Below are 13,980 nucleotides of genomic sequence, written 5' to 3'. Positions count from 1 at the left end.
CTTGGCCAAAGTCACACCGCAAATCAGAGGCTGAGATGTGACCAGAACCCTACTCTGCTGCCTCTCTCCTTCCACTTTGTGGAGATGGCTGCTTTCAGTTGGGCAGATCTCGGCTAAAGGTGAAGAGAAAACAGCCAATGGTACATTGCCAGGGGCCTGTGTCCTCACTGCACACCCACACCTGCATGTCCTTCTATAGGGTTCTCCATCTTTCGGGGTCTGCGGACCTCCCCTAACCCAGAACAGTGAGGGCAAGCCCAGGAATCGGGGCGGAGGGCTGGGATGAACTGCCTGAGCGGTCCCTAAAGCGGAGCCAGGTGTTCGGAGAAGGCATGGAGGCAGCTGAGCACGAGGGCAGGAAGAAAAGCATCAGACAGCAGCAGCGGGCTAAGTCTTCATCCAGCAGGAGAAAATGTGGAGGCTGAGGCAAAGTTCTCTGAAGCAGTGGAGAGGAAACGGCGTCCAGAAGGCAGAGGCAAAAGAGACAGACCCGTGGAGGTGAGAATCCAGCAACAGGCAGAAAGGTGCCGGGAGCTGGGGCCCCATGAGGGTGGCCCCACTGGGGCTGCAGAGGAGGGCGGCCCCTTGGCTGGCTGTTCCATAGGCACTGGCCGGTTCTGTTTGCTCCAGAAGCCCCTGTTAGGGCCCCCTTCTAGGCCACTCCCCAGCAAGACGCTGGCATCCCATTAGCTCACAAAGGCCAGAGGAAGCCCCCAGCCTGGGTCGGGCCTGCCTTGGGAGTTCTCTCTCCGTGACCCTCCTCCCATCCAGAAGCAGACTTCATATCCCTCTGACATGGAGTCCAACCACCCTTGTGGCAGGGAATGGGCAGCTGCCCCTCAGGGGAGGTGACTTGCCCAACATCACAGAGCTAGCTGATAGCAGTGTCAGCCCTTGAGCCCCAAGTGTCCCCATACTCCTAACTCTCAGCCCTGGGACACTTCCTGCCACATCTGCTTTCCACCTGCCCTCAGAGAGGGGGCCTTGACAGGCAGTGGGATCCCTGTGGGGTCTGTTACTTGAAGCAGAAGGAAGGCTTCCACACCTGAGCCTCGATCCCGATGTTCCGGGTGGAGAAGGAGGGCCTCGGGGCCTGCTTGGCTCGGGGAGACCAGGCCCTGGAGGGAGACACGGGGGAGATATCGCTGCCGTAGGTAGGGCTCACAGCAGTGGGCTGGAGGCCATCCTGGCCAGGGGCTGTGTAGAGGCCTGGTGAGGGGCGGGAGGGCCGAGGCAGGGCAGGTGACCTAGGAAGGGTCGCCTTGGGCAGGCTGGGCACCAGGTCCAGGGAGCTCGGCTTGGCCGGTGAGGCAGCTCTTGGCGAGACCTTCGTAGGTTCCTTGATGGGAGAGAGGACAAAGAGGGAGGGCCGCAGCTGGTATGGAGGCTGCGATTGCTTGGTGGGTTCTGGGCGCAGTACCCCGTTCTCAGGCAGGTAGCCATGGTAGAGGGAGGCAGGTGGGGTCCGCGCTGGGCTTCGGGATGCCACCCGGAGACTGCCAGAGGAGTACTTCCAGGACGAAGGAAGGGACATTGTGGGTGAAGGGCAGCGGGCCAGCTCTGCAGGGCCCGAAGACTCGATGACGTACTTCTCCATGCGGGACTGGCGGCGGGCATAGAGCTCAGCTCCTTTCCCGGAAGCCTCAGACAGGTTCTGGTTGGGTTTGGGCTTCGGCTTGGCCTGGATGCGCGGGGACTTGAGGCATGAGGCCCACTCGGGGAGGACGTTCTCAGCCCCGGTGGGGCTGTCCCTGTCCCTGGGTGCTGGCTCCTGCTGGAAGTTGGAGGCCTCAGCCCCCAGTGCGAAGGGCTCCTCCTCTGCGCCAGCCTCCCCCTGGTCCCTCTGCCTCCGCTTCTCATCAGCCGTCTGTACCAGGTCCAGCAGGTCTGGATTCGGAGTCACCTTGGGCTTCTCCACGAAGGTGAACATGGATTTCCGGCTGCCCCTCCGGGCCATAGACTCCTCCAAAATCCCTGTCTTGCTGGCGGGAGTCCCCTGGCCCTTCAGATGGGAAGGCTTGGGGTCGGAGCTGGGGTACAGGGCAGAGTAAGATGGGGGAGACCTAACCCGGGAAGCCAGGGGAGCTGTGGACAAGGTCTCAGCATAAGTGGGGGGTGGGGTGAAGTTTCCGAAGGGGCGTCTCTCCAAGGCAGGGCTTCGCTGTGCCATGGGCCTCCTCTCCACCATGGGGCTGTGAGACATTACATGCCTCTGTGGCCGAGGGCTCCTGTCGGCCATGCTGGAGGACTGGGGAGCTGGGGCCTTCCCCCCGAGGTGTCGTCTCTCTACCATGGGGCTCTGCTCAATCTGGCCAGTGCTCCCTGGTGCCTGGATCCCAAAGGGCCTGGCTGTCCTGTTGACCACGGAGTGGGGCTTGGCCAGCGTGAGGTGGACCTCGCTGTACAACTTGGTAGGTGTGGTGGCAGCTGCCCGCCCAGGCATCTCTTGTTCTGCTGACACTGCTGCAGCACTGGGCTGGACATCGATGAGCAGGGAGCTGGACATGAAATCCGGGGCTGGGGGCCCGGAGCTGGAGATGGGAGCGGCTTCTCCGGGGAAGGTGCTGGTGGTGGTAGATTGAGCTGATACCTTATCAATTAAAAGGGTGCTGGACCTCACCTCTGTGGCCAGCTCCTGGGGTTGCCCACCAGCACACAGGGCACTGGGTTTGGAATCTGGCACGGTGCCATTCGGTGGGAGTTGTGCCTCTGAAGAATTCTGTTGAATGCTGGAAAGCGGCAGGCTTTGAGGGGCCACAGTGGCCGGTGGGTTCTGATTGACATCAGTGGCTGGGAGGTTGTGGTTGCTGGTAGACTCGGGTGTGACGAGCGCAGCGCTGGGTGAGGCAAGGTTCTGGTTGACATTGGCAGCTGGGCTGTGGGTCTCGGCTGGAGGTGGGGTCGGTGGACTCTTCTGGGTCTCTCGGTTCTGGGACAGGTGAAGCCCATTAGCCGTCAGCAGAGCTGCATTCTCCTTTAAATACACCACCAGTGGTACCTCTTCCTCCTCACTGGCCACCTTCTCCAGGTGCCGCAGCAAGCTGGCTTCCTCTGAGCACCCCTCCATGCTGTGACCAGGGACCCCTACGTCAAGGCTCTGGCCGTCAGGGCTCCTTGCAGGGCCTGGCTTGGGGAGTGAGGTGGGATTCAGGCAGAGCTCTGGGGCATGGCCTGTGGGGCTGGCAGGGGGCACTCTGAGGGACTCCTGGCTGGGCTTCTGTCCCCTCCGGCCGTGGCTCTCCAAGGTGAACTCGTTCACCCTCTGCCGGCGCCTGTTGAAGAGCTGGACGCCTCGGGAGTTGGAGCTGGGAGGGGTGGTCAGCTGGGCTGCGATCTGCTGGCTCCGCGCCTTGGCCTCTTTCAGGTCTCTCTCAGTGAGGCTGGTGCTCCGGCCCAGAGCTGCAAGGAGGGACAGAGGCCCAGTTAGCAAGTGGGAATGCTGAGTCACAGGGGTACCCAGATAGACAGACAGACAGACAGGTGGTCACCGTGATCCTCCTACAGATGATCTTTTCCTCCAGTGTTTGATCTTTACTTGTTTCCTGGAGTCCCCTCTCTTCGTAAAGATCCCTGACCCAGCCCAAATGCCACTACCTGGGCGACACCTTCCCCGATTGCCATTTCAGGGTTAACTGGGCCCTTACTTGAAGCCTGCAGGTTGCTGCCACAGCACTTTACTGAGCTCAGGAAGAATGCCTCAGCCTAGTAGTCCAGCCCCCTCCCACCCCCAAGGCATCTACCCTCTCCTCTCTCACCAGCTCTGCCCTGCCGCCTTTCTTTCTGTCCCTTGAAAAGGCCAAGTTTGTTCCTGCCCTAGGGCCTTTGCACGTGCTTTTCCCTCTGCTTGGAATGATCTTTCCCAGGTGGAATTCCAGGTTGCTTCCTTCTTGCTATTCAGGACTTGCTTGAATGTCACCTTTGGCGGGGTGGTGGTGGGGGGCTTCCTCTGTAATCAGCCCTCCCCTTTCCTAGCCCATCTCTGTTTTATTTCCTTCATAACACTCAACACAATTCAGAATGATCTTCACCTGTTTCCTTTTTTACTATCTGTCCCCCCACCTAGAACCTGAGCTCTAAGGGGGCAATGACCTTGCTTGACTTGTTCTGCACCCTCACCCTGGCCCCTGGGAGGGAGCCTGGCATAAAGTGGGTGCCCAGTGAGCATGACTGAATGCATGAATGACCCCCCAGGGCGTGTTCTAGGCGCCTTTCTTAGGATACTCGACACCTTCGAAGTCAGAGTACAGCCACTCGATAACACAGACACTAACACTCCTCTTTTAAGAACAGGCAATACAGTCACATGATCTAAAAAAAGTTAAAAACATGAAAAAGTATACAGTGTTCAAAAACAAAAACAAAAAAGGATACAGCGGAAAATGTCCCTCCACCCTGAGCGCCCCAACACCGCAAGTCAGGTCACGGCTTCCTCTGCCCATTTTTATTTAAACACTCATTTTAAAATGCTCATGTTTTAATGTTATAAAAGTAGTAAGTGGGGCTGATTTCAGTAGCAACTATACTAGAACATTGCATTCTTTCATTTTATCCTCCCAAGAACACCAGGAGACAAGCATTACTTGCCCCATTTTACAGAAACGGAAAATGAGGTCCAGAGACATGTGAACGATTCAGCCGAAGTCACACAGCAAAGGGTGGCAAAGCTGGGGCCAGAACCAGTGCTCCTTTGGTCTACAACCCATACTCATTTCTAAAGTCCTTTTGGGACATATGGGGAACACAGTCAGTAGGGTTCGGGGTTCAGTCTGGGGCTGGAGGCTGCGGCCTGAGGTCAGGGGTCAGGCTGGGGTCAGACCCATGTCCTTTTCTGTAAGTTCACTGCTGGCACACCATCAGTGCTCAGCTTATGCTATCGAACAGCATCTAAACAAATGGATGCCCGAGCAAATGGGCCGGCGGACAGGTGGCTGGGCTGTGGTCAGGGTTAGCAGCTCACTCAGTGGCGGAGAAAATTCCTCCCCAGCCCCTGCTCCCACTGTGGGAAGCTAATTAGTTCTGGAGGAATCTGACCTTGCCCTTCCTCCTCCCTTCCCCTCATTAGCACTGGCCGTGGCATGCTGAGTGAGCGTCCAGGGACAGTTTTCCAGGCACCCTGCCAGTGAGGCTCAGAACTCATAGATTCTCAGAGCTGGAAGGACCTTACAGAGGAGCAATGTCACCACCACCCCCATTTTATAGATGGGGAAACTGAGGTCCCGAGCCTGATGCAGGGCAGGGCTCCCACTAGGGTCAGCAGGGAGGCCACGCAGAGCAGAAAGGCTGCGGCAGCAGTTTCACTGGGACCAGGCCCAGTGGCCACAGGCTGTCTGGCCCCAACCCCCTACTCTCCCCCTCCCATCGGGCCCCCACCCCAACCCCAACACCTGCACCCACCTGTCCGGAACAGTGGGAGCACACAGCCTATGCCATGTGCCCCCAACACCCACTCCCTCCTGGTAGGGCTCCTCTCCTGCCTGAATCACCCCACTAATGCAAAATGACTGGTTTGGGAGCTTGGCCAGGCTGCTCCTGGGGGGAGGTTAGGAGGACCCTGAGAGGTTGCTCAGCTCATGCGGGGTCCATGTCCTCTGCTCTGCGCAGAAACCAGGCCTCGTGGTCCAGATCCAGGCTCTGTCACTTGCTAGCTGGGTGACCCGGGCAAGTCACCGCACCTCATGGAGCCAGTTTCCTTAACTGAGCAGGTGACAAAGCACTGGGAGGCTACAGTGAGGTCACAGCTGCCAGGAGGCTCAGTGTCTGAGGCTCAGTGTCCTCAAGCCCAGGATCATGGACAGAGGGCTCACGCTGCCAGGGCATAAGGTGGGACTGGTGGCCCCACTCTTCTCCCTGGAAGGGCTCAGACGTTCTTCGAGCAAAGGAGAAGCACTGCACAGGTCAGGGTCCTAAGAGGAGAGGTGACTCTCTTAAGGTCACAAGTGGGGCATTCCAGAATTCTGGGGGTGGGCGGCAGGCATTATTGCCCCAAACTACAGAACCTCAGTGACTCAGAGATGGCTGTCACCAGGTCCAATTCCTGTGTCCCTAAAACTGTGCCTTGGAGGGCACAAACCTCTGTTTATAAACTCAATGGACAGGGAGGTCACTACCCTGAGAGGGGCCTTCTACTTGTGAAGAGTCCCCAGCTATAAAGTTGTTCCTTACACTAACTTCTGCCCCCAAATGCCACCCAGAGAAAAAGCTTCCTTTTTCCAACCTGACAGCCCCACACAGATCCCCAGACACAAAGCACATCCCCAAGTGGTATGGCCAGGGTCAACACCCCAGCCCCGCCAATGGGCCTCAGGACGCACGCGCAGCAAGCGCCGCTGACACTCACTGGGCTCGCACCGTGCACCTAGCCATGCGCTTCACACACGCTGTCTTGTTCAATTCCCAAGACATCCCTGTGAAGCACGAACTATTATTATCCGCTTTTCAGTGATGAGAAAACCAAGGCTCAGCGAGGTGAAGTCAGCTGCCCAAGGTCACAGAGCCAGAAAGTAGTGGAACTGGCTCATCCCTGACTCCAGAGAGTACCAAACTTTCTGGCTAGCAGGTTCCCACAATGTGAGGCTCATAATCCAGAACTCCAAACGGCCCTGGACTTTTTATAAACCCCCCGCTTCTCTGCTTCAGTCTTATCCCCACACTGGCTCTGAAGGCCATGGGTTTAGAAAATTCTCAAATGGCAGAGCACGCAGGCCCTTGGGGATACGCTGGCCTGGGTGGTTCAGAGAGGGTGGTGGGGCCATGACCTGGTCTGCTGATCCCCAGCTAGACTTGGAGCCTCCCCCACGCCGCTGTTCTGAGACAACAGGAACATGGCCGAAGAGGCCAGGAGGTGAGAGAGCCTGCCTCTGAGGAAGCTCCCGTGCCCTCTACCCCAGCCTGCAGTGACTCCATGGAAAAGGAATTCGGCAGGACACTTGAAGCAGACTGAGCTAGCAATCTGGATGATTTCTGCCATCCTGCATGAACAAAGCTGAGAGAACGGGGCTGGGCCGACTACAGGCACCCCAGAGTCCCCCACTGCAGGGTACCAGGGGAGACAGTTCCACCCAAAATTCCTCAGACTAGGAAACTGCCACCCCTGGCAATGCCCCAGCCAGTGGGTCCAAGATCATGCTCTCTGGTGTCAGAAAGGCAAGAGTTGGCCAAGGGCTGCAGGGGACAGGCACCTCACTGAGCCCCCAACCTGCCTGGTTATAGCCTGCACCTGTACAAGTCACAGCACCCCCTCTTCTCTGAGCCTCTGCAGGGCCAGGCTGGGGTGCTGGCCCTGGAAAGCCCCAGCCTGGACAATGGATCAGGACCTCTGAAGACAGGACTTCAGGAGAGGAAGGGATGAGGGCAGGTGTAAGGAAGAGCCGCCTGAGGTGGAGAGAGAGTTGGGGAGACCAGGGTCTACCAGGGTTCAATCCCTAAGTGAGGGAGAGGGGCAGGAAGCCCTGAGTACCGTGCAGTCATTACTGAGCCCTCGCCACAGCCCAGGTGCTGTGCGACACACCTTATACTCATCACACACCTTATACTCATCGTCTTTTTCAATCATTCCAACAATCCCCAGAGATAATACTGTTATTCCTCTCAGCAATCGGTGCTTAGAGAGACCTGCCCAGGATCATACGACTTGCAAGTGGCAGAGCAGGGATTCGAAACTCAGAGTGTGGCTGCTGAGTCACATTTCTCAACCACTCTGCCTTCCAGACCCTGACTCTGGAGGGAGGGGCACCGACAGAGGCTCCGGTGCTCCTGGATGATGGTCTGCAGAGCCCTCTGTTTCCTCGTCTCGTGATCAGTGCCCAGCAGCACTCTCTCTCCTGCATGTTCAGCTGCCTGGAACAACTCATGCTTTCTCTCTTGTCTTCCCCTCAGGAGAAGAGCTGACAAACTCATTCATCCTAAGGCAGAAATGACTGCTAGGACGTAAAAGGCTAGCGGAGTGGGAAGAAAGTGTACTGGGAGTCGGAAGACCTGAGTTCGAGCTGCGTTCAGGCAGGGACACGCCCTGCCTCCCACCCCACCGGCTTGGCAGGCAGCTGCCTGTTCTGCCCACCATCAGGCCTGTCTGGACGAAGGACCCGAAGGAGGAAGGTGGGGCAGGCAGGGGAAGGGAGGCCAGAGCAGAAGGTCAGCAAAGGGAGAGAATTCAAGGAAATGTTCCTTCACATGGCTGCCGTCAATGGGAGTAGCCAGGCCCGGGCAGGGTGGAGTGAAACAGAGAGCCAGAGGTAGGAATAGAGACTGGCTGGAAGCAGCCTATTCTGGCCGCTTGGGAGTCTTGGCAATGGGACAGGTAAACAGGCTGGGTAAACTGCCCCCCTAGTGGGGTCAGGAAGAAACCAATGGCTAACCGCTACACAACCTCTGCCTCAGCTGGGGGCAGGAAGATGAACTTGGCCTGAGTAATGGTCTAGCTACCTTGCCAGCCCCTGCCCAATATCCTCCCTGCTGAAAGGAGGAAATGACACAGCCTCCGTCCTCTGGAGAGTTCTCCATCCATGCCAAAGTCCTGGTGAGTGCAACCTGACTGAGTCCCGGCAGACTGCCAGACCTCTTCTCAGGAGGAGAACAATTCAGACTAAGGTGGTAAGGACTGCCAGGACATGAGAGATGCATAGGAACAAGAGTGGGGAGCCCCAGACCTAGCTGCAGCCTTGCCACCAACAAGGCCAGCAGAAGCCACCATAGACCTCTCCCTGGATGCCCAGAGGGGAACTGAGACCAGAGAGGGATGCTATAGGCCCTAAGCCACACCCCCCAAATCACAAAGGCACCTCTGAGTGTTCATCTTACTCACTCTGGCTGGGTCTTCCCTTGCAGCCCAGTTTCCCCTTGGGTGCTGAGCCGGCCTCGGTTCTCCAAGCCTCTGGGAGAGACAGCCAATCGCCTCACTGATAGAGAGGAAAATCCCCCATCGACAGCAACGCGGAGGAGCTGGATGTGACTTCTCTCATCTACGGATGACTCAGCCCAGCTCTTTATCAGGAAAACTGATTTTGCAACAGCCTTTTAAATGGCCTCTCCGCCCCCAGCTTCTTCCCCCACCAATCTACCCGCCTCACTCGGCCAGATTCATCCTTGTGTTTTTCTCCTGCCTCCCCAGGACGTGGAGGACCAAGCAGCAAGCCCTCAGGGTGGCATTCAGAGCCCCTGACGTCAGGGTCGCCTGAGAACTTGCTGGCTGCCCTGCTCCCGGAGCACTCGGCAGTGGCCAGAGGGAGTCCAATGGCTTCTGGCTCCCACACCTGCGCTGTGAGCTCCTGCCTCTGCTGTGGGGTTGGCACAGACACCTCCCCCAGAACCCTTCTCAGTCTCACATCCTTTCTACAGGCCCCAGCCTTCCCACCCAACTCAAATGCCACCAATCCTCCAAAAGCCTCCCAGGCACCAGTGAATCTGCGGCATTCCATTACCTCACTACTTTGCACATTATTCGTTTTGCTGAGAGTTACCCTTCAGGCTGTGCTCACCCCATGCCAGGCCCTGGCTCCATTCACAGCAATCCACCAGGTCAGCAGCCCCTCACCTCTGTGTTAGAGAAGCAGCAGCTCAGAGGGGTGAAGGGACCTGCTCAGGGGGCAGAGCTAGTCAGAGGCAGAGCTGGGATTCAAACCCGTGGTGGCCCAGGGGCAAGTCCAGTGCCTATGCAGTGGTCCAGGCTGCTCTGCAGCAATCTGGGACTGAATCCAATTTCCCCCAGGAAGCTCGGGGGCAGGGCTCCCCACACCTTCCGCGGTGCTCACAGAATAAGAACGACGCTGACGAGGATGACAACAGCCAACATGCAAGGAGCACCAGATCCTGCCGCTCTCAGGGCTCAGAATGCGTTTTCTCATCGATTCCTCACTGCAGCTCATAAGGGAGGCTCCCTTACCTCCGTTTGACAGGGGAGGAAAACGAGGTCTGGAAAGGCAGAACCCACCCCAGGTCCCGCAGCCAGCAAGGGGCAGGCAGAGTGGGGTTAGAGTGGGGTTGGAGCCGCGAGTCTGACTGATCCCAATCCCAGGCACCTCCTCCTGAAGAGCTCTGCCCACCAAGCACACTCATTTCCCCACCCACTGTCCCAGGCCCAGCTCCACTGCCACTTCCTCCAGGAAGCCCTTATCAATCCATTCAGGCTTCTAGATCAGTGCTCCTCCCCTGCTCAACCTGGCCCAGGGGCTTCAGAGCAGGAAGACTGGATGGCAGAGACAATAGGTTGGGAAAGCTCAGAAACCAAGGTTGGAGGGGAAGGAAGCCAGGCCTGGCCAACTCCTGGTATCTTCCCACTGACCGTGGGTTGAGATTAGGCAAAGCAGGATGGGTGGGTTGGGGGGAACCTCAGACAAGGGCTCCCAAGTTGGCTGTGGCCTTGGCTGGCAGCCATCCCTATAGGCCACAAGCACTGCTCACTGCTGGCCTAAACATTAATCTACAACCAGATTTTCAGGGGCTTGGAAATGGTGACACGGAGAGAGAGGTAGGCTCAGCCCCAGGTGCACAGCAAACTGGAAAAGGCTGGTTCACTGAAAGCCAAGTTCAGACCCAGGCTCCCACCTCCCAGTCCAGCCCTGCTCAGCCTGCTCCCCCCTAAGCCTACCCTGGCCGCCTCAGCTTCCACCGTCCCAGCCCCGGGAGCCTTGGGAACACAGAACTACTGCCATACCCTCCCTTCCAGAGGAAACACTTAACCGAGGTGACAAAAAAAGTGGCAAACCAGGCGGGGTAGTGATGATCCCCCTAAACTGTGCCTCTGCCAGGAGCAGGGATGGGCCTACGCCATTTCTGGGTCCCCAGCCCCTGCCCCAGCCTGGGCCTGGCACACTCTGGGCCCTCTACAAAGATGTCGCTCCTCCCCTTGGCCCTCAGGCAGAGCAGCTGGTCTCCGTCCTCGGCTGAGGCCGTCACCCAGCAGGGGGTTCATAAGTGTGGACTAGACACGTGGCTGCAGGATGAGCACTCCCGCAGTCCAAAGCCACCTGCATCCAGGGAGGTGCATTCTAGATTCATCTGGATCCCAGGCCTGCCTGGATTCCACAGCAGGAATCTAGAGGGTGGTTTATGGGGGCTGAGGGTGGGGGGGGGGCGGGTAGAAGGAGGAAGCAATGAGTCTGTGGGTGAAGAGGGAGATGACCTAAGAGGCAGACTATTCTGTTAACTGCTGGGAGAATGTAGAGCCTAAGGGCAAGATGAACTAGGATGAGGCAATTTGGGAAGTATTCCTGGAGGGAGTGGCATATGCCGTAGGTCTTGAAAGACGGAAATGTGGACGAAACCTGAAACACTAAGTCAGAAGAATATTCGCACCCCTGTGTCCATTGCAGCGTTATTTTCAATCACCAAGCTGTGGAAGCAGCCCAAGGGTTTATCAGTAGATGAGTGGATAAAACAACTATGGGACATTTACAGAATGGAATACTATTCAGCAATAAAAATGTTACCCTTTGTGACAGCATTGATGGATGTGGAGAGCATTGCTAAGTGAAATAAACCAGCCAGAGAAAGACAGATACCATATGACCTCACTCATATGTGGAAACTAATGAACTGAACTAACAACCAAATAGAGACAGACTCATGGATAGAGAGCAGGTGGAAACCTCCAGCGTGTAGGGTGTTGATGGGGAGGCAGTGAGCAAAAAAGGAAGAGAACTCAGGGGCACAGACAACAGTGCGGTGACTGCGGAAGTGGGTGGTGTGGAAGTGGAAGAGTGTATAATGTGGATAATTGGTAATGGAAAAAATACAATAAAAAATTATTAGAGAGAGAGAAAGAAAGGAGAAAGAAAAAAGAAAGGAAGAAAGGAAGGAGGGAAGGAAGGAAGAAAGAAAGATGTGAAGGTATTCCAAGTAATGGGACAGCCCAGCAGAGGCTGGAAAGCTCAAGGCAATCCCCCACCCCACTCTACTCCCCTACCCACACCCAGCATACCCCAACTCAAGACCAGGTGGACAGAAAGGCACCCACCAGAGGAACACACCCGCTGAGCTTTCCCAGAGGCTGAGGGTGAATGGACTGGTCCACGTGGAGTTCCAATGGGCCTCCGACATCACCAGGCTCATGCCCAGAGGCCAGGAGCACTGAGCGGTCTGCCGTGAGCCTCAGGGCGGGTTACATAACTGCTCTACTCCCCAGGCCACTGATTCAGCCGGGACCCTCTGCCGCCTCCACCTCCGCCTCCTCGGCCTCAGCCATCTGTCTCAACTGCTTCCCTCTTATAGAAGAGCCGCCCAGCAGCCAAAAGCGAAGGCCAGCGCCCTGTGGTAAATTCCCCACATTCCTTCCGCACAGAAAAATAAATAACCAAGGGGGGAAAACGCAGGAGGAATGGTAATGACGTCCCAGGCACGCTGGAATCAGAGCGCTAGAGCAGCAGGGCGCCGACAGCGGAGGGAGCTGGTCCAGGCTGAGACTGTGTCCTCCTGCGCGCGCGGAGGGTCCTCGAGGATAGCTCCAGCACACAGCCCCGCCCCCAACGCCCCTCTCCGCTCCTCCAGATGGTGCTCACTCTCTGGGGTCTCAGGCTCCCGGGCATCTGCCAGAGGAGGCCTGGGAACAGGTGGCCTTGGTAGGCACACTTGTCAGAGGCCAGGTGCACTTCCCTTTTATTACTCAGGTTGCTTCTTATGTTCCTGGCATTTGGTTTCAGTATTATCATTATTTTATTATGTTGTTTTTTTTTATTTCGCAATCTGTGACCTGAGAGCACTGTTATGCCCATCGTACAGATGAGAGAACTGGGGCTCAGCAAGGTTTTGTGAGTCACCAAGGTTATCTACCCAGCGAGGTGTTTGCGGGCTTTGCTCCTGCTTCCCACTTCCCAGACAGCCCTCCTTTACCAAATCCAGCCAGGGGTGTGGCCTGTTCCCAGGCATCCTGTGCAGCTTTTAGAAAATCACTCCTCTCTCTGAGTCCCAACTTCCTCATCAGTAAAACAAGATGGTATCTGCCTGGCAGAGCCACTGCTGAGCCAGTGAGAGGCAGAAACGATTTCTCTAGTATACAGCACTGTGCACACCAGAGGGGGATTTGACTTAGCCTTTTGCACAAACACGGCTCTGTCTACCTCCCTCCCTTCTGCAGCCCTCTCTGGGGCTGGTCTCTCTCTGGCTCAGCCCCATCCGGCACAGCCCAGCTACCTCCACCCTCACTCCCTCACCCCCCAGAATGCTCTCTGCAAGGGGACCCCAGCGTCAGTGTCTAGCCAGTGTGCTGTACTGGCTCGAGAGACAGTTTGAATCCCAGGTCTGCCTCTCGCTAGATGTGAGCGCCCAGGTCCAAGACTCCTGGGAGGGAAGGTACAGCCGAGGTTGGCCACCGTTGCTGGGTACACAGCCCCGCAGCCAGAAGGGCACTGAGGTCCTGCTCGTGCCAGGGGCTGCCGACCCTGCCATGCCCCCCATGCCATGTACCAATTACCAGGCCCGTCTGGCTCTCCTCCAACAGGAGAAGCCTGTGCCACAGGAGAGGCTGAATCATCCAGCCCCACCTTCCCCTTGTCCCTCAAACTACAAAAAAAGTCTGGGATCATGAGATTCGGTTCCAGTGTGCATCCTGTCACGCATGGGGTGGCGCATTGGACTAATTCCTGACCCTCTTTGGGCTTCAGTCTGTTCATATGTTCTAAGAGGGGACTGGCCTGGACCAGTGATTCCTGGAGGATGGTGCCCCCACACCTCTAGTGGAAGCGAAAGGGTTTAGGTGATACCCTGATCATCCAAATCTTAATAGTTATGGAAATTTCGCAAGCATATTGGGAAAGGAGCATAATAAACGCACCAATCCTGTGAGAGGCATACTATTGCTCAGGGCAAGGTAAAAGTGGATACAGCAGTAACAAAAGTTAGCCCAAGGAAAGTGAGTTAGGGGTGCATGGACTCATTCATCCAACCCACATTTATTGCACACCAACCTCGGGCCAGGCACTGCTCACAGCCATGAAGAGGAACTGCCTGCATTCTAGTAGGGAAGCAAGATGAATGGGTAACTAGACAACC

At 56.8% G+C, this 13,980-nt stretch overlaps 1 protein-coding gene across 6 annotated transcripts in view; it reads right to left on the bottom strand.

Moving 5' to 3' along the window:
* The window catches only part of SYNPO (synaptopodin), a 62,963-nt gene that overhangs the window by 6,331 nt on the left and 42,652 nt on the right, over window positions 1-13,980 (bottom strand). For 4 of the 6 annotated variants that reach the window (XM_053926585.2, XM_053926587.2, XM_053926586.2 and 1 more), the window contains one exon: window positions 1,046-3,399. In XM_053926585.2, coding sequence (XP_053782560.1) covers window positions 1,046-3,399 — 2,354 coding nt within the window. Of the gene's footprint in view, window positions 1-1,045; window positions 3,400-8,800; window positions 9,017-11,963; window positions 12,160-13,980 lie in introns of those variants that run through there. The other 2 variants (XM_053926588.2, XM_053926590.2) reach the window with 2 other exon arrangements.

This window comes from Desmodus rotundus, chromosome 6, assembly GCF_022682495.2.
Source record: "Desmodus rotundus isolate HL8 chromosome 6, HLdesRot8A.1, whole genome shotgun sequence".
NCBI lineage: Eukaryota > Metazoa > Chordata > Mammalia > Chiroptera > Phyllostomidae > Desmodus > Desmodus rotundus.
The sequence above is the reverse complement of the archived record's forward strand: the minus strand, read 5'-3'. Positions and strand labels throughout refer to the sequence as shown.